The sequence below is a fragment of the Hyperoodon ampullatus genome (assembly GCF_949752795.1).
Source record: "Hyperoodon ampullatus genome assembly, chromosome: 14".
In the NCBI taxonomy this organism is placed as follows: Eukaryota; Metazoa; Chordata; class Mammalia; order Artiodactyla; family Ziphiidae; genus Hyperoodon; species Hyperoodon ampullatus.
The window spans coordinates 86,885,117-86,905,584 of record NC_136927.1 but is presented as its reverse complement, the minus strand read 5'-3'; the positions used below and the strand labels follow the sequence as shown (position 1 = coordinate 86,905,584).

Sequence of the window (20,468 nt, the reverse complement as noted above, 5' to 3'; positions counted from 1 at the left end):
CCAAGGCGCTGGCCGGCAGCGTTTGCCGAGGATCCAGATCCCACGCGGAGGACTGCACGGCTGTGACTCGGCATGCGGTAAAAAAAACAGGGCTGGGTCTACAGAAGGGGCATAACAGGCACTTGAGGAAGCTAAGTGAGAAGAGCCCCCTCGGGGGGAAGCTGTGCACACGGGGCGCAGGGGCAGACAGAGCAGTAAATCCAGGGTGCGCGTGGACACGTGGTCACCCGCACCTCCGGGCCCGGGGCGGGGTGAGCCGCCCATGCCATTTCCCATCCACACGCCAGGGTTGAGGTCCGCAGGGGACGCTCTGGCATGGTCCCCTGGCTCCTGAGAGCGGCATGTGGGGCTCCTACTGGCATCCTCCCTTCTCCACGGCGGGAGGCCCTGGTTGGATGGCACACCCCTCCCCTGGCCACAGTGATCGGGTCCGCGGTGGGCACCCTACCCAGTCAGAGCCTGTGATCAAGGTGGAGGTGCTCGCCGGGGTTACTGGGAAACCAGCGAACTGTCCCTGCTGCTGGCCTTGGTTGGGTCAGCGTGTGAGGCTGGGGCTGTGGTCACTTTGTGCCACAAGGAAGGAAAGCGAAGGAAAGGGCCATCTTGGAGGAAACAAAACCAAGAGGGGCTCGGGTGACCACCTCCTACCGGGCAGCCCCTGGGTCAAGCGGCACCTGAAGCTGTTGCCACTATACTTAAAAAAATTAAGGCTTCTTTTATAAAGCGGTTTTAGGTTCACAGCAACATTGGGGAGAAGGTACCTTACAGACGCTTTATGCACCTGAACCGATATATTCCCCTTCTTGCCTTACGTCATTTTAGTTTGAGTTTTTGTCGCTTGCAGCCCAGAGTCCTGACTGGCACAGGCTCCCGGCCCTGTGGTGGCCCCTGGAGTCCTGGGCGTGGGGCCCTAGTCCTGATCTGCATGTCCTTCGCTCAGCTCTACGTTCCCAGGTTGGAACAGTGTGCTGTCCAGGGCCCACAGGGGTGAGGGAGTGTGGGCACCATACTCCACTGGGTCCTTCTTGGGGGGTGCTGGCTTAAGCTGAGACTGAACTAGGCTTGGGGCTTGGCTGTGCAGCTGGGCCTCCAGGCCCGTTGGGATCCAAGGTGGTGATGGGTGGGTGTTTTAGTCATCAAACATGCACTGGGCGGGCCTCCCTGGTGGCGCAGTGGTTGAGAGTCCGCCTGCCGATGCAGGGGATACGGGTTCGTGCCCCGGTCTGGGAGGATCCCATATGCCGCGGAGCGGCTGGGCCCGTGAGCCATGGCTGCTGAGCCTGCGCATCCGGAGCCTGTGCTCCGCAACGGGAGAGGCCACAACAGTGAGAGGCCCGCATACCACAAAAAAAAAAAAAAAAAAAAACATGCACTGGGCACCTGCTCTGGGCCAGCACGGCACTAGGAACTGGGCAGCAGTGGTGGAGACACTTTCATGGTCTGGGCAGGGAGCCTTTTCCAAATCCTACCAGTGTTCTGGCTGCGCGAACGTGTGTGCAAAGCAGGTCCTCCTGCCTTCCCGTGTCCAACCCCACCGCAAGCAGCGAGGGCCTGACTGGGAATTGGCTTTAGCTTTCAGCTTTTACTGAATAAAAGCTTCTCAAAGCAAATGCATTTTATACAACAGAAAGGAAAGCAAACAGAGAGAGGAAAGTGGAAATCTGTTTACAGGGCACAGGTTTTCTATTCTCATCCGCCAACCAGAGAGGAATGGGCCCAGGACCAGACTTTTCACACTGAAAGGACGGGAAGTCCCAGCCTGAGCGGGGCGGGAGGCTGCAGGAAGCGAGGGCCCAGGAGCTCCAGGCCCGCAGCGCCTCCCTCCCACCACTTGTTCAATCCACAGATTTACATAGTTTTTATCAAAATGTAATTCACGCATCAGAAAATCCACCCTTTTAAAGTGCACAAGTCAGTGCGTTTTAGTAGATTCACAAAGTCGTGCAATTGCCAATAGAGCGTATCTAACTCCAGAACATTCTGTCACCACCAAAGAAACCTGTATCTGTTAAGAGTCGCTCCCAGGACTTCCCTGGTGGTCCAGTAGGTAAAACTCCACACTCCCAGTGCAGGGGGCCTGGGTTTGATCCCAGGTGGGGAAACTAGATCCTGCATGCCTGCCACAACTAAGAGTCCGCATGCTGCAACTAAGAAGTCTGCATACTGCATGCTCCACAAGGATCCTGCATGCCGCAACTAAGACCCGGCACGGCATGCATGCACACACACATGAATGAATGAATGAATGAGTTGCTCCCCATCCTCCTCCCCAGCCCCCAGCAATGCTCATCTACTTTGTCTCCAGATAGGCGTTTTCTGAACACAGCTTATAAATGGAATCATATACTGTGCGGCCTTTGTGTCTGGCGTCTTTCAAGGAGCCTAACGTTTTCAAGGCTCACTCCTTTTTACGGCTGAATGACATTCCAGTGTGCGGGGATACTCAGCCCGCAATTACTGAGTGAGCACTTGCTGTGTGCAGACACCAGGCTCTGTGCTCAGGATGTAGGAAGAGAACAAGCAGACAAGGTCCCACCCTTAACATGCAAGTGAGGACAGACAGAACAAACAGGGAGACACAGATCATCGCCAGCTGTGGTAAGTCCTTGGAAGGGGGAAGAACGCTCGCATGAATGAATATGCAGAATAATGAAGTACGCGGGGTGCTACGGAGGAAGCAGGGACGACCTGAGAGATGGGGGTGGTGGGGTAGGGAGGGGACGGGGGGTACTCTGGGCAGGAGGCCAAGGCCCTGGGGCAGAGAAGAGCTCCAAACGTTTGAGGAACCAGGGAAAGTGGGCATGTGATGGGGCTGGAGGTGGGCTGGGCCCACGGCGAGGATTCTGGACTTTATTCTAAGATCACAGGGCAGTATTTTCATCAGGAGAGTGGGTCAAATTTATGTTCTGAAGACACGCAGAGAACACAGACTGCTTGCAACCAGGAGTGTGGGGGGCAAGGGTGGGTAGTGAGAATGCTAACTCATTCCCTGGATTTCATGGAGAACTGGTTGCAATCAGATCAAGATGTTGCAAACCCACTAGGACATTTATTCATTCATTCAACACGTCTTTATTAAGTGTCTTCTAGGGGAAAAAATATGGAACTTCACTGTTTTGAGAACCCTAGGAAAAACATTCATCAAACACACCCACCTAACTTCATGCAATGGCTATTCTCGAACAGTGTGTAAACCCAATTTATTTTATTTTATATATTTATTTTTAGCTGCATTGGGTCTTTGTTGCTGTGTGTGGGCTTTCTCTAGTTGCAGCGGGGGGGGGCTACTCTTCGTTGTGGTGCACGGGCGTTTCATTGCAGTGGCTTCTCTTGTTGTGGGGCATGGGCTCTAGGCATGCGGGCTTCAGTAGTTGTGGCATGTGGTCTCAGTAGTTGTGGCTTGCGGGCTCTAGAGCACAAGCTCAGTAGTTGTGGCGCATGGGCTTAGTTGCTCCATGGCCATGTGGGATCTTCCCGGACCAGGGCTTGAACCCGTGTCCCCTGCACTGGCAGGTAGATTCTTAACCACTGCGCCACCAGGGAAACCCTGTAAACCCAATTTTAATGAATTTAATTATAAGTAGAATTTCCCCAGAGGCATTAAGTATTTAAAAGAAATCCAGGGGCTTCCCTGGTGGCGCAGTGGTTGAGAGTCGGCCTGCCGATGCAGGGGACACGGGTTCGTGCCCCGGTCTGGGAGGATCCCACATGCCGTGGAGCGGCTGGGCCTGTGAGCCATGGCCGCTGAGTCTGCACATCCGGAGCCTTTGCTCCGCAACAGGAGCGGCCACAACAGTGAGAGGCCCGCGTACCGTAAAAAAAAAAAAAAAAAAAAAAAAAAAATCCAGGGGGTTCTGTTTTTAGCAAATGGTGGACAATGTTATTTTAAACCGATCTTCCTCCTGAGGAAAACTAGAAAAACCGGACCCAATGTGAAATAAAAACATCCCATTAAGGGCACTAGAGAGATACCAATGGCACAGACTCAGGGAGGGCAGGGCAGGCCAGAAAGGGGAACCCGAGACCGGGGGCCATCTTTCCTCTCAAGACATTTGCTGATTCCAGGGACTTCCTTGGTGGTACAGTGGTTAAGATTCCGTGCTCCCAATGCAGGGGGCCTGGGTTTGATCACTGGTTGGAGAACTAAGATCCCGCATGCTGCAACTAAAGATCCTGCACGCGGCCACGAAGATCCCACATGCCGCAACTAAGACCTGGCACGGCCAAGTAAGTAAGTAAGTAAGTAAGTACGTAAGTACGTACGTAAGTACGTAAGTACGTAAGTAAGTACGTAAGTAAGTACGTAAGTAAGTAAGTACGTAAGTAAGTAAGTAAGTAAGTAAGTAAGTAAATAAATAAATAAATAAATAATAAATTAAAAAAAAAAAAAAAAAAAAAGACGTTTGCTGATTCCAAATCGGCTTCTGACAGCTGAAGAGCTACATGGAGCTTTCAACAGACTGATGGGAATGGGGGTAAAAACACTGAGCTTAGGGCTCGCCATATGAGGGTCGAGCCTGAAAAACGCTCGAGTCTTTGGGTTGGACCCGGAAGGGCAGTGCGCTGGGAGTGAGGGTGAACAGGAAAGGAACCGTCCTAGCCGACGGACACACAGCTCTATTAAGGTGACTTAGGCTATGATATCTGAGGTTACCAGACTCCCCTGTCAGGAGTGAAAGCATATCCTTCATAGACAAAGGTAACATCTTACCTTCAAGTCACCTCTACAATTTTTCACACACAAGGCACAGTACGTAATGAACCAGGCACACAAGAAGACAAAACCTGACTGAAAACAGAGAGAAAGAACTGACCAGGACCAGACCAGGGGAGATTCCGATAACAGAGTCATCAGATGCAAATTAAAAATAATCGGCCAGAAAAGCTGAAGCGCACCCCCAGATATTCACATGGGACGTCCCGTTCTAGGCCCCCACTACCAGCCCCTACCAAGGCACACCTGAGCCCCCTTCTCTACCATGAAGCTCCCCGGTCCTCTGCCCGCCTTCGAGTCTCTGACTGTGATGGTGGCTGGTGACCCCCCTGCCCTGAACACACAGCCTCTGCTGGTTCCCATCGGCTGGTCTTCATTTATTTCCACATTACTGTTGGAAAAACTGGATGAGGGACTCTTTCTGTCCTTTGTTGCACAAGCACATGTGGGTCAACAATGGTCTCAAAAAAAAAAAAAAAAGTCCCTGACCTGCGAAGCTCACATCTAGCAGTGCAGATAAACAAGGAGCATAATCAGTTAGTACGTGATGCCAAACGTCTGACAACTGGGTGTTGGCTGAATAAATTGTGTTCCCATGACGGAACTGTTTAAAGCCGGAATATTTCGTGACGCTTGAAATGTTCACGATATACAGCAAAACGGAAAACAATCCAGTTTCTAAACTGTGTTCTTTAATATAACAACATGTTCGTGCAGGGAGAGAAGACCAGAGAGATCTTTGATGAATGTGCTCATGGCAATCTCTGCGTGGCAGGCAAGATGGGAGATTGTGATGTTTTTCTTTGTGATTTTCTCTGTATCTCTCAAGTTTCCTCCAAAGATTATCACTTGATTATCAGAAGGTAAAATGTTACTTAAAGAAATAAGGCAACTGATGGGACTTTTTTTTCAGCCTTAATCACAATTTGGTTTCTTTCAAAAAAGATTCTGGAAACCTGGCTGGTCCATGGCCACCACTCGGTGATCAGGTGACCCATGCACGCCCAAGTGCTCTGAGCCCAAAGGCCAATGGGCAGGGTTGCCATGGAAACAAACCCAGATGAAATAATAAGTGTGCAGGGCCCTGGAACTGAGCAAGGGCTCCGTGATTTTCACTTCCTTCCTAGAAGGAGAGAATGGCGCGGAGGCAGAAGGAACTCCTTCTTGAGACCTGGAGGGCTGCCTGGGGGCCAGGCCCTGCCCTGGCGGCACCCTGCTGCTGCCCCCCTTGCCTGTCTCCTGTGTCTCAGTCTCCCCCTTACACTTGAGGGTGCCCCTTCCTGAACCCTCCAGCAAGTGTTCAGTGGCCACACCACGTCTCGGGTCGTGAGCAGGGCCAGCCCCTGTGTGTCTGGGAAAGCGTGACCCTGGCATCAAGGTCCCCCGATCCTCTTGCCTTCTCCAGTGGGGGTGGGTCTGGTTCATAGGCAGCCGTGAGCGCCCAGCAGCCCCAATGCCATGGCACACCTGGGCTGCCCACGGGAGGGAGGGAGGGAGCGATTCAGCCGCGTTACCTGGCTGAGCGCTCTGCCAGGAACCACTCACTGCAGCAGCATTGGTAGTAACCGGAGAGTTAAGTCTTACCCCCATCATCTGGGCTATGAGAACGGGGAGAATATCATCCTTCTAGGGCTTTCTGTGGAGGCCTCGCTGGGCCTCTCCCAGTAGTAGAGAGGCCTGCATTTTTCTTAACGAAACTGAACATCACTCTGTATTTTCCTCTAAGAGGGCATGCTGTCTGCTGCCCGAGACTCCGGACATTTCTTCATAAATCGCGCCAGCAGGAAAAGGGGGAGAAGGCAAACTCCTGGCTCTTCTGAGGAGTTCATGTACAAATGCTGCCATGCGCCTTAAAGGATTAATTTCACAAACCTTAAATTGCAGTTTAATTTGAAAACTAATTCAGCTCCATAATTGGCTTTCTGCTCAAATCACTGAGGCTAAAGATTTAAATTCTTAATATGCAGATGACTTTCAAGTATCTGGCGCCATCTGTGCATTAGTCCGTGGCATTAATCTCGGGGGACTCCGCCAGCACAGAAACAAAATAAATAAATAAACGGGCCCCACTAATAATCTATTTAAGCAAAAACTGCATTATATAGATGAAGGTTTCTTTGACTTCATTTGCAGCATGTAGATTTCTCTGCTATTTAATATTTTAAAGCAACATTAATTTCAAAATTTATAATATAGGTCCTCACACAGTTACAAGGGGTTAGGGAAAGCAGAAGTTCCAACTAGAGCCCTTTTGTTAAAAAATAGTCAACACACTTGGGAGGCCTGAGAGATGCCATGAGACTGGTCAGGCTGCCTCTGGGCAGGAGGTGACACCACGAATCCCATTTCCAGCTGGAGAAGCCTGTTGGAAAGGGCGTGGACCCACGGCTGCTGCAGAGGGAAGGGGGCTCCAGTTATGAGCACGTAGCCCACAGGCCTCCTGGAGCCTGAGGACTGATAATGTGAACCCCTGTGACCCCACCCCATTACCTCACCATTAACCAATCAGAGAATTTTGCACGAGCTGATCACATACCCTGGGACCGCCAACTCCCTTACCTGGCCTTTAAAAATGCTCTGCTGAAACCCTTTGGGGAGTTTGGGGTTTCTGCGCACAAGCCACCCATTTTCCTTGTTTGGAGCCGTTTCAGTAAACACCTGCACCCTCCTTCACCACAAACTCGTGTCAGTAGATTGTCTGTACCATGCGGGCGAGCGGACCCGAGTTTGGTTTGGTAACACCTGCCACTGGCTGTGTCCTTACTTACCTGTTCTGTGCCTTCGTTCCCTCATCTCCAAAGTGCTTGTGTCACAGGACTGTCAGGTTTCAGTAGGTTATCCCGTCAGGAGGCCTGAGGACAGTACCCAGCATCTGGAGGCCCTCGGTCAGTGCTGTGTTTCTGCGACGGCTGCATAATCAAAGCTTCAGCGGAAGGTGTGCCCCTTGCAGGGGGAGCCCGAGGCCTCCTGCAGAGATGTGGGGCCTCCCCACTGCCCCGAGCCAGGTTCAGGGGCTCAGGAAGAGCAGGCAGACAAGGCAGTCAGGGCTCACAAGCTTCAGGTCAGGGAGCCCAGCTGCTGTTTTTATTTATTTATTATTATTTTAAAAATTATTTATTTGGCTGTGTTGGGTCTTCGTTGCTGTGCACGGGCTTTCTCTAGTTATGGCGAGCGGGGGCTACTCTTCATTGTGGTGTATGGGCTTCTCATCGCGGTGGCTTCTCTTGTTGCGGAGCACAAGCTCTAGGCATGTGGGCTTCCGTAGTTGTGGCTTGCGGGCTCTAGAGCTCAGGCTCAGTAGTTGGGGCTTAGTTGCTCCATGGCATGTGGGATCTTCCCAGACCAGGGCTCGAACCTGTGTCCCCTGCATTGGCAGGTGGATTCTTAACCACTGCACCACCAGGGAAGCCCCCACAGCTGCTGTTTTTAATCTGTTGTCTCCTCTTCTCCAAGGAGAACACAGCCTTTTATTTTATTCATTTATTTTTAACATCTTTATTGGAGTATAATTGCTTTACAATGGTGTATTAGTTTCTGCTGTATAACAAAGTGAATCAGCTATATGTATGCATATATCCCCATTCCCCTCCCTCTTGCGTCTCCCTCCCACCCTCCCTATCCCACCCCTCTAGGTGGTCACAAAGCACCGAGCTGATCTCCCTGTGCTATGCGGCTGCTTCCCACTAGCTATCTATTTTACGTTTGGTAGTGTATATATGTCCGTGCCACTCTCTCACTTCGTCCCAGATTACCCTTCCCCCTCCCCACGTCCTCAAGTCCATTCTCTACGCCTGCATCTTTATTCCTGTCCTGCCCCTAGGTTCTTCAGAACCATTTTTTTTTTTTAGATTCCATATATATATGTTAGTATACAGTATTTGTTCTTCTCTTTCTGACTTATTTCACTCATAACGCAGCCTTTTAAAGATGTGCTTGCACCCCGGAGGGTCACCCCGAGGGGCAGAGGGCTCTTGCTTCTGATGAAGAAAACCGCCCTAGGGGAAGGCCTCCCAGGATCTCAGCATCCACCCCGCAATGCCGCCCCTGGATGCAGCTCTGGGAACAGGACTCGGGTCCGGGGTGAGTGGGCACCTGATGGGGAAGCCGGCGCCTGGATGGGCTCCCCCTGCCCCTCGGGGCCCCGCCTTCTCCTCTGGGGACGCCCTCCGCTGCTGGGTGCTGGCTGGCCAAGGCCTGGCTGTGGCCTCACCCTAGGCCAGCCCCTCCCCCTCCCCTCTCCTGAGCATCCTAACTCCCGCCTCCCAGACACTTCCCAGGAGCGGGCCAATCCCTGAGAAGCACCCGCGCCCCATCCTCCCCATCAGCTCTGGGAACCGGAGCCCAGCCCAGGCTGGAAAACTGCCACTGTTCAGACGTGGCCAATGGGGAGCTTGTGATGATTCAGAAGAACGCATGTCTGAGTCTAGCCTGGCCACCAGGGAGCCCAGCAGGGTGGCCCAAGGGACGCTGGCACGTAACCTAAAGGACAGCTGGTTTTAAGTGAGTCTTATAGTTCAGCCTGAGGTTCAACCTGACGAGGTACTTGCTGGAGTTGGAAAATGAACTAATATTTTGAGTAAGAACGTTTAACAATATTAATAAGTTAATACCCACCAATAGTAACAACACGATTAATGACAGCACAGGCGTCGGGGAGCCTCAGGTGGGCGCCCTCAGCTGACTCCAGGAGGCGGAAGCTAACCTTACTTCCATTTAACGATGAGACAGGGGGAGTAGCTGGCAGAGGCCCCGCCATGCCGCACGCTGGCCACATGGTGGCCGGCCGCCTGGATTCTGAGGTGGGTGGCTGAGTGCCACGCGACGCCACCTGCCAAGTGCACAGTCCCATCTGGGGAGGACACAGGCGACAGCCAGGGTCTGAACACTTAACACGCCGTCCCAACAGCCTTCGACTCCGCCCCACGTCAAGGCTTCCCATGGAGCCGCAGTCACCCAGGCAGTGTGGGGCTAGCAGAGGGACAGACACGCAGATCAATGGATAGAAGCAGAGAACCCAGGAACGAACCCACAAATAGGCCCACCTGATTTTTGATAAAAGTACAAAAGCAACTCAATGAAAGCCATTCCAACAAACGGTGCAGGAACACCTGGGCATCCATAAGGAAAGAAATGATTCAGACGTGAAGTCTCACGCCTTATGTAAAAATTACACAGAAATGAACTTGGGACGGACCATGGAAGAAATGTAAAATGTGAAACCATAAAACCTTTAGAACAAAGCCTACAGCATCTTCAGGACCCAGGGCCCGGGAAGAGTTCTCAATACTCAAGCCCAAGCCATCGAAGGAAAGTGAAAAATTGGACTTCATCAAAATGAAAAACTCTTGCTCCCAAAGGATGCCATGAAGAGGATGGAAACACAAGTCCCAGAGGGGAGAAAATATCTGCAAACTACGTATCTGACAAAGGGCTTGTATCTCAAATAAGTAAAGAATTCTCAAAACTCAGTGATTAAAAAAGCAAACTAATTAGAAAATGGACAAAAGACATGAAGAGACATCTCATCAAGGAGGATGTGCGGATGGCAAACAAACACAGGGTGAGATCTCCAAGATCGTTAGCCATCGGGGAAGCAGAAATGAAAACCACCGCGAGATATCACTACACACCCCTCTGAACAGCCAAAACAACACGACACCACCAAAGGCTGACGAGGACGTGGAGGAGCCGGGCCACTCACGTGGTGGGACAGAAGACGGTACCGTCACTCCAGAAAAGGGCGTGGCCGTCCCCTGCAGAGCTGAACCCTGTTCCCTGTGCCACCCAGTGACTGCGTTCTTGGGCATCTGTCCCAGAGAAATGAAAACTTACGTTCACGCAGAAGTCTGTATGGGAATGAAAGATCTTGGAGGTTTACTATGGCCCCAAACTGGGAACAACCCAAATGCCCTTCAAAGGGTGAACAGGGGCAATGCATCCACACCGCAGACTTCTCAGCAATGAAAAGAAATGAACTTTGGGCACACACAACTTGGATGAATATCCAGAGAATGATGCTCAGTGAAAAAAGCCAGTCTCCAAAGGTTAACATACCATTATGATTCCATTTATATGAAAGTCTTAAAATGACAAAATCATAGAGACAAAGGAGATCAACGATTGCAAGGGTCAGGGATGGCGGGTGGGCGGGGAGATGGCTGTGGCTCTGAAAGGGCAGCTTGAGGGTCCTTGTGACAGAACCGTTAGCGTCTTGACCGCGGAGGTCACGCGAATCAGCACACGTGATAAAACCGCATGCACATGGACGGACACTGACACACACACACACACATACAAACACGCATGCAGGCAAGACTGCTGAAGTCTGAGTGAGGGCCAGGGCTTACACCAATGTCACATCCTGGTGTGACCCTGCACGGCAGCTCTGCAAGATGTTACCACCGGGATAACCTGGGTGAAGGATCTACGGGGTATCTCTGTACCATTTCTTAGAACTGCGTGTGTATCCACAATTATGTCAAACTAAAAAGATTTCTTAAAAAGACATTTCTTCCAATGAGACCCCACGGGAAGTGCATCTAGGAGTCCATGGAGTGGCGATACCTGGGGAGCTGGCTCAAGTCTGTACAGAGCCTGGCCCTCCTGCTTCCTGCCCACCCAGGGGCTTGAGATACCTCTGTGGGCCCCAGGCCCCGGTGGGCACCAGGCCACAATCCTCTTGAGCCTCTTCACGTCTCATTTCAGTGGGACCCTTCTTCTTGGGAACCCTAATTTTGGTTCCACTTTCTGGTGAACTTGAAATCAATGAAACTCCATTTCTTTATGGAAAACATCCCTATTACAGAGATAATCCTTATAAATTATTATGAATCTGAACTTATGAGCTCAGAGTCAATTTCAAAGCCAGGGAGAGAGGCCTTGGTGGAAACGACTGCTTACTTAAGACCCGTTTTGCTACACAGGGATGCACATCCGTTACCCTCCCATCATGACAGAGGGAGTGCATGGAAACAGCGAACGTCCTCGTCCTGTGTGCAAAACACTGTCGCCCCTGCAGATGCAGCGTTTGGCCGGGGGTGTGGGATGGTCGCCTCAAGAGGGTGGGCAAGGCAGATTCGGGGGACAGTACAGGGTGGGTGTCAAGGCGGGCTCTGCAGAAATGGCAGAGTTTGGAAAGGCAGGGGTGACGTGTACACAGGGAGCAAGCGGCGGGGCACCCTCCTGAGCAAAGCTCCTGTGGTGAGACATTAAAAGGGGGGTCAGCGGATATGTTTCCCTTTCTGCTCTCATCTGGAGCATTGCATGGAGTCTCCAAGGGGCTTGGTGGCCCCTGGCCAGTTCCATCCAGGATTTGGGACCATGACCAGGAGGGGACAGATGCTCCCGGCGGGGGGAGGGACTGCTGCTGTGACCACCAGCTTCAGGGGGCCCCGTCTGGGTGGGGACCCAACATGACAGCCACTACCCACACGTGGCTATTTCTATTAAATACAAGGAGAAATTTAGCTTCTCAGTTGTAGGAGCCACAGTTGTGTGTGAGCCCATTCAACCCAGCAAAGCCAGAGAGGATTTCATAAAACTGAGGGGCCTGGGGCTGGGAGAAGGACGTGGGGTGATGTGGGATCGGCCTGGGATCCAGCCCCAGTTGGCCTGCTGATGTCCCCGTGTGAACTTCCCAAACCTTAGAAGGTTCCTATCCAGCTGAGTCAATACTGAGCACACATTCCCATTTGTTTTCCATTAGAACGTGCATCTGAAACCCTTCATTAGCCTATCATTCCAGAAAATAATGACTAACTTCTGCCGGTAGTTTTTCCTTATCCCACAAAGGCACTGTGTAAAACCCTTCCATTATTGTAATTTACTGGTGTAAGGGAAGAAACTGGAGAGACTATTTCCAAGTCCCCGGGAGTCTCCTGCCTCGAGGATGCGGTGCCCGCTTTGTCTGGACGTCAGGGTGAGCGAGGGCATCAAGCCGGGTCCAACGGGGCACCGTGCAGCTCCATCCCTGGCTTTGCACAAAGAGGCAGCGTCACCGTTCCCCTCTGAGGGTTGTTCCGGGAACAGAGGTTGAGCTGGGGGCCCCCAGGGGCTTCGAAATTCAGCCAACATTTAGTGCAAAAGGTCCCAGAAAGGCTCAAAGTGTCTGGGGAATCAAGGGCCAGTCAGGGACAACACCAGCCCTCAGCCTGCCCAGGCCACACCCAGCTAGCCGAGGATGCTCCTATCAGGATTTCGACGGGGAGACAGAGTAAGTTGCTGCTTTTGTTACCCTAATGAGTAAAGGCAGTTACGCATTTGGGGAAACTGTCTCTATCGATCTGTTTGAAAATAAGATGCGGGACGCTTGATTTGTGACATCCAGGCAGCTTTACAGAGTGTCCTGGGTCTTGGGGAGAGAGCACCCACCGCTTCTGTTAACAAGAAAGCCCCTTCCCCAAGCCTGACACTCACTCCCCACCCTGATCCTTAAAGAGCTGGCTGTTGGCAGCCCTCATCTGTTTCCTTTGGCTGCTTGTAGCTAATACGGCCACCGACCACCTGCCCCGCCCCTCAGAGGCCTGCAGGACCCAGCTGCCCAGGGTTCCTGCAGAAATAATGTCATATCCTGTTCCCTTTGCTGACACCAGGCTGGCCCAAGAGTCCCAATTCTGAGAGACAATCAATCATAAACGCAATCCACCTTGTTGCAGCAGCAGCCCCGAGACGGAGCTAGGACAGTCGCCTCCAGCAGAGAAGGGTCGATAAATGTTTGTTTCGCGGGCCCTGCCTCCCCACAAGCCGGACGCCCACTGACCCCTCCTCAGAGGCCCGGGAAGCTGGCCTCAGGTTTCCCGGCACCGCAGACCTTCCCCAGGGCTGGGAAGTTTTCCCAGGATGGGTGCCCACCGGGGAGCCAGGGAGGGGCAGCCTCTAAGATGCAGGACACCCGGTTACATCTAACGTTCAGGTCAACAAGCGTTACCCTTTACGCTAAGTATGTTCCTGATACTCCTGCATAGAAATGATCCCTTGTTTCTCTGAAGTTCAAATGTTACCCGAGTCCTATATTTTAGCCGTAACTTCCGGCAGCCCCAGCAGGGACCTCAGCAGTGGTGCTTGACTCAGCTCCCCACTCGACCCGAGCTGAGCAGTTGTCCCAAGGACAACCCCGTCCCCAATCAGGAGACAGCGGGGTTGTGCTTCTCAAAGGTCAGCAAGTGCAGAATCACCTGGGAGCTCGGCTGCTGGCCCCGGGGCCCCATCTGCAGAGTCTGAATCAGCAGGTGTGGCCACAGGCGATGCATCTGTAACGTGTTCCCAGCTGATGCTGCAGGTCCCTGAGCGGGGGTCCCAGCATCGGCTGGGGCTTCCCCCCACATCCACACCAAGGGGCCGGGGCTGCTTCCTCCACCTCCCCAGGCCTTGAGTCTAATGCGAGAGGGGGGTGCCCACTTCTTGGCCATTATGTCGCCCAGAGGCCAGATGCTACTAAGTGGTCGTTATCATTTATGCTGGACAGGGGCCCATGGGAAGACAGGCTCTGGGTCGGCTCTGAGGGGAACCAAGGCCTCAGGCACTCGGCTCACCTCCTCGGGCTGGGGAGTCGGCCCTCTCACGGGCTTCCTGTTGTGCTTGGAATCAAACCCCAAGTGTGCCCAGGAGGCCTCAGGTGGCCGGCCTCCTCTCTGACCTGCCCCAGGACCTTTGCATATGCTCTTTCCACCCCTAGGTTCTCTCCCGGCCCTTCTCTCAGTGCTGTTCCTTATCACACATCAGCTCTTGGCCCACAGGGCGCCTCCGCAGAGGGACCTTCCCTGGTCTACAGCCGCCCCCATGACTCAGTGCCCCATGGGTTTCCTTCTGAGCCTCATCATCACTGCAATAGCTTCATTCCCTGCTCTTGCTCTCTGTCTGTGCCCCCTCTGGACCGTGAGGTCTGTGGAGCAGGGACCCCGCTCCCTAGTGCACGCAGTAGGTACTCGTAAACACCCGCTAAAATAAACGCATCAGCGATGAGTCCCACGGTGCCACCGCGGCGGCAGGGGCCGCGTGGCCCTCCCCAAGAGTGGGGCCCCTGCCCGCCCTCGGGGCCCGGGGCTCACCTGGCTTGGCGCCTTCATCCACGGAGCCGTTGCACAGCTGGCGGAGGAACTCGGGGCGGTTGTCGTTCATGTCAATCACGTAGATGTACAGGTCGATGGGGTTCTCCACCTTGTTGCCATTCATGTCCACAGCGTGCGCTCGGAGCTGGAAGGCAGCAAACGCCATCAGGGCCGGCAGCCGCCCAGCGGGGACACACCTGACCGGCCGCCTCAGAACAGCCAAAAGCAGGTTCCTTGGACCCACAGCACTGGGACGGTGGTGACATAACAGCTCCGGGCCCCGCAAGGGGCAGCCCGGGGACACGTCATGAGCCTCGGCTCTCTGTGGAAATGGGGAAGGGTCCTGAGAGGGCAAAACCGGGTGTCCCATGCGAGCTTGAAACTGACGCGAGGGCCCACGCCGATGCCCACCCAGGACCCACTCAGACCATCCCCACACCATTGACCATGAGGGTTCAAGTCCACCTAGAGTAGCTACAGAAAGGCCACTTGTGCCAACCAGGGCTTAGACTCCTGCTGCTGAGAGGTCAGGCCTGTGAGGGAGACACATGGGGGCCTTGAACTTGGGCGTCCACTGTGAGGCCACCCTGCTGCCCATTCACACCCCGGCTTATCTGTTCTTGGGGCAGCAAAGAGGAAACGGGTCCAGGGGCCCTGGGGTGGAAGCCCCCCACTCTGCTGGGGAAGGGGCTCCAGGGAACTCCATCTGGGAACGACTTCAAGGTACAAAGGGAAGATACCCTCAACTCGGGCTGGAGGGTCCAGAGGGGCTGCTCGGTCCAGAGGGGCTGCTCAGAGTCACCCCTTCACTTTTGGATTTTTTTCTTTTATTCATTCATTCACTCATTAATTCATTCCCTCAGTCAATATCTATCGAGGGCCCATCTGTGCCAGGCACTGGGCTGCACCCTAGACTATGGCTCAGTGAAACACGGGGCTGCCCTGGGGCTTCTCGTGTAGAAGGGAGACGGACCCTGAGAAGGAAAGGAAGCAATACAGAACGCGTGGGACCACAGCGACCCGCTGGGGTGGGGAGGAGGCCAGGCAGGCCTCTCAGAGGAGATGACGTTGGACCTGAGCCCTGGACAAGGGGCCAAGAGGACAGCAAGTGTGGAGGCCTCGGTGGGGCACGCAGAGTTGGCTGAGCCCTGCAGGCAGCCGCGGGGGCTGGAGTGGGACCACTGGGAACCTGGGATTTAGACGGGAAAACCAAGTCTTGGAGAGTGGAAGGGACCTGCCTGGGGTCTCTCCAGGCCAGAGCTGTGACTGTCACACAGCCATGTCCCGGACCCCATCTTTCTGTGGAAATCATGTTACCCTCCAAGCCGGACACACTGGACCTCAGGGTCTTTACACCAAGACAGCGCCAAGCCCAGGGTGCCCAGAAGAGCCTGTGCTCCAGGCCTCGGGGGGGAGGGGTCTCTGAGCGGGGGCTCCACCCACAGCCGTCCATGCCACCCCCTCGGTGCCCTGCACCCTGCGCTCTGCTAGCCTCAGGGGAGAGGCAGCAGTGCCCATCCTTGCCTGCAGGAGGGGCCTCGTGCTAAGTGCAGCACGCCAGCCCCAGCCCGAAAGCCCTGCGTGGAATTTTACCCTTGAAACAGCGTGTTTAGCGGGGAGCTCCAGGCTGGCTTCACAGACCAGGAGATCTGATTCATCAGAAGGGGACAAATGAGCGCTGATTCCCAGGACTTGCAGCCCGCTCAGTGGTGTGGCTGCCCCCTTGCAGACTGGCTTGAAGTATCGTGTTTAAACGTCTCAGGATGCTGTGCGGCTGTTTCCACCAACCACCCGCCGTCAGTCCCCAGTTCCGGGAGCCCCGGTGTGCACCTGCCCTGCTGCGGAAGTCCTTCCCGTGGGCCACCAGGCCATCCTTCATCTTGTCAAGTGCAGCCAGGCAATAAGGCACTGAGCCAAAGGTTGAGAAGACTTTTAAAAAGGGTAGTTCTGAGCTACAATTAAAGTTATTTTCTAACTAAAGTGACACTGCTGCTTGGGCCGCTATCTTCAGCAGCAGGAACAGCCCGAGTGGAGCCAACGACAGAAAGTGGCTGGTGCGGTTCTCCTCGCCCACCGCCCCCAAGTTCAAATAACATTCCACAGTGTCCGCTGGAAATCTCTAAGAGCCCCCCAGCCCCGTCCATCTCTAAGGCTGTGCACACAGCTGCCAGTTGGGGGACGGGGGTCTGTCTTGGTGGTGGAGACAAGAAATGTCCTGCGACTTGCAAATCTGAGCATCGCACACCAAACGAATTTCCCGTGATGCACTGTGGGTGCCCGCGGACCGCGTGCGGGACCCTGTTCTCTCCCCTTCCAGGTGCTCGCTCTTCGTGTCTTAATTGTGAGCCATTGGTTTCTTCCTGGGGCACAGGACCCGGAACATTCTATGTGGGCCCTGGAAGTGGCCTCACCTGGACTCTGGAGACTGTCTTCCATCACCACCAGCCTCTGGCTCTCGCTGTGCCCGGGCTCGGGCTAGGGGTGCCCCCAGAACTCTACACGCACTGCCTTCCCTCACAGCCCACAAGACCCCGTGAGCTGGGTGCTGTCCGATCCCTATTTTAGAGACGGGGAAACGGAGGCTCAGGAAGATTAGCGAACTTGCCCAAGATGACGGTACGTGGGAGAATGCAACAGCAAGTCCTCTTAAGGAGTCCTGAGAGAACCTTCTGGGCAGTCATCTTGCAGGGCAGTGACAGCTCGTCTGTCTCACGTTTGTGGGCCTCCACGCGGTCGTCTCATGGTGACCCGGGTCCACAGTTTACCAGCTCCCTCTCAGGTGGCAGAGTTCATCCCACCCACTCCACAGCCAAAGGTGCCAGTGGAACTGGGGTCGGGGGGAGCAGAGAGGATTCTAAAAGGGCCGCAAGGATGTGGGGCACTGGTCCCAGGAGTGAGGGCAACGGGGCTCACCCCGTGATCAGGTCCGTCACGTGGCGGGACTGGCCTTAGTGGCAGGGAGGCTGTCTGGGTGGACAGAGGTAGCCTCGTGGCCTCTAAAATCAGAGCACCTTTCCTGGCCAGCGGCAGGTGAGAGTCAGCGACCTGTGGTGCCGTCAGGAGGTGGAAGCGGCCCCTGGCCAACAGCCGCAAGGAACTGGGGGCCTGTCTGCCTCCGGCTCTCCCCCTCGGTCTCTCAGTCAGCCTGGACTCGTTGGCAGGTGAGGGGAGCTGACCTTGACCTTGAGCCGTGCCATGAGCACTGTGGGGGCAGCACACAGCCCCCGTGGGGCACCAACAGTCACGTTGAGTTGGTGTGTTTCCTGCCACGAGGCTGGCTGAACACGTGTTGGCTGGACTGTCTCGCTGGTTCTGTGCACCCACCGTGGCGGCTAACGGTGGGCCGGGAACTCTGGAGACCCCAGACCACTGCCAGTTGGGTCTCCTTTCCCTGGACCTGGCTCCTGCCTGCCCAGCAGCGGGTCTGGGGGGTGCGGAAGGGGGCTCAGGGAGGCGTGTGGTGCCCTCAGCATCAAGCAGCTCTCGGGGTGCCCGGGGCTGGGGGTCCTCAGGAATGGACGAAACACTGTGTGTAGCTCTGGGCCGTTTGCACTGAGGCGCAGATGGGGCCCTGGAGGCCCAGACAACCACAAGGTGGGGTCCTCAAGCTTCGGCCTTCCTGTCGATCCCACCTCAAAGGGGGCCACGAGCCTCATGGCCTTGCGTGACCCACACAGTCACATGGGCCCTGTGTTCAGAAGGGCCTGCGTGTGGTTTAATGCTCTGCCGTCACTGTCTTAAAATCCTTAGTAAGCTCGGAGGGGCCCCCGTTTCATTTTGTGTCGGACCCGGAAATTCTGTAGCCGTCCTGAACATAGGGAAGTAATCGACTGAGAGAGGAAACCCTCGTGGCTCACGGGGCACTGCCCGCCCCCCAGGGTGGGCTCCTGCAGGAGCACCTGCTTCTGACAGGACATCAGGAGTCCCTCACGGGAGGCCACCGTTGCCAATGACAGAATCAACCTCCTCCCACCCACTCCCTCCCTTCTGCGAATGGGTTATGAGCGTCCCCCAAGGTCTGGGCTCTGGTCTCGGGCCAGGGGATGTGGTGTGGACAAGCCTGACGGCTCCCTGCCTGCGTGGAGCCTTCCTTCTGGTCCAGGAGGTGGACAATTAGCCCGAAACAAATAACCAGCAAACACGAGGAGCAGCAGAGTCTGGCCGCACTTAGCAGCTCGGGCTGAAGCCGAGTGAGCTCAGAGCCGGTCAGTAGGATGACACGGGCAGGAGGCTGTGAAGTCCATCCTCTCACGTGAAGGTCTTTGTTTGTAAATTACAATCCAGGAACTGGGAGTTCCGATGTCTTGAAGATAACCCCAAAGGCAGCCTTACCAGGGGCTGGGCTCCGTCCTAAATGCCTCACGTGTGGTCACCCGTGAGTCCTCGCAACGACACACTGATGCAGCCTGGCCGTCTGCCCCCTTCGCAGGAGAGAGCACTGAGGCCGGAGAGGTTAAGTGCCCAGGTCTCACCTGCTGGGGGCGGGGCTCCAGCCTTGTGACCCCCGCAGGTGCAGACCCTCATCCTGCAAACAAGGATGCAGAGCCCAGAGAGGGGCCTGGCACCAGGGCGGACGGCGTGAGAGCTGAGGCTTCCACCTTGCTCCAGGGCCACTCCCAAGGGCCACCAGGCTGTGAGGCCAAGGAGGAAAGGGGTGGACAGTCCCTTTCAGCTGAACCCCGAAGTCTCCACTTTCTCCTCCTTTCTCCCTCTCCATGCACAGCTCTGAGATAGAAACAGCAGTGCTGGCTTCAGAGCTGCCTTTCTGCTCTCAGAGAGGCAGGAACAGAAGGGCAATCAGAGAGGCCGGGGATGGCACAGCAGCCTCTCGACCTCCCCACCGACCATCAGAGCTCCTGACAGGTCACGCGGATCCACGTCTTCCAGGTGGATCCACGTCTTCCAGGTGGATCCAGTTCCACCAGTCGCTCCCCCAGTGTGTCCCAGACCCTCCCAGCATCACCCAGGAACGTGTTACAAGTGCAAATTCTTGGCCCACCCAGCCCCATGAAATAGACACTCTGGGGTGGTGCCCCGCACGCCCCTGGGCTTTTCTCATACAGACTTGGGTTTGCCCTCCCCCCGCTCAGGGGCCTGAGGCCATGGACACTCACATGGTAGGAGGCTCGCTCCTCCCGGTCCATGGGCCGTGTGACATACATCCGGCCAGACATGGAGTCGATGCTGAAGACCTCCACCGGGGGCTGGTCGGCGCCCACGCCCGTGATGCTGTAGCGGATGGGGATGTCGCTGTCTTTGTCGGACCGGATCTGGAAGGAGGAGCAGATGGAGGGGAGGGTCAGGCTGCAGTGTGAGCAGGGCCGCGTTCATCCCACCTGCCGGCCACACACGTGGCCTCTCCCAGGTGCATCTGGGGCCACAGCCAATGCTTCGTCCACTCTGGGGACCGGAAGGGCAGGCAGAGGCCAGGGGTTTACTGAGAGCCACCGCTGCACGTCCGGTGGCCCACCAGGTGACAGGGGAGGACAGGACACAATATTCCAAGAGGAAAGGGTGTGCAGCGAGCATGGCAGAGCCAATGACACCGACGGGAGAGCCTGCAACTGATGGTCTGAAGTGGCTGAGGACCCAGTGCAAACACCCAGCATATCAAACCTCGACAAAGATGAGGGCAAGGGAACAGCACACTCCACGGAGGTCTGAGGGAAAAAGGTCGGGGCCCAATACACTTGTGCCCCCGAGCTGTC

The 20,468-nt window shown here is 55.0% G+C and overlaps 1 protein-coding gene across 1 annotated transcript in view; it reads right to left on the bottom strand.

Moving 5' to 3' along the window:
- CDH4 (cadherin 4) overlaps window positions 1–20,468 on the bottom strand; it is a gene marked incomplete at both ends in the record, with an annotated part of 569,293 nt that overhangs the window by 53,565 nt on the left and 495,260 nt on the right. The window contains 2 exons of the mRNA XM_079718954.1: window positions 14,761–14,905; window positions 19,875–20,030. Coding sequence (XP_079575080.1) covers window positions 14,761–14,905; window positions 19,875–20,030 — 301 coding nt within the window. The remainder of the gene's footprint in view (window positions 1–14,760; window positions 14,906–19,874; window positions 20,031–20,468) is intronic.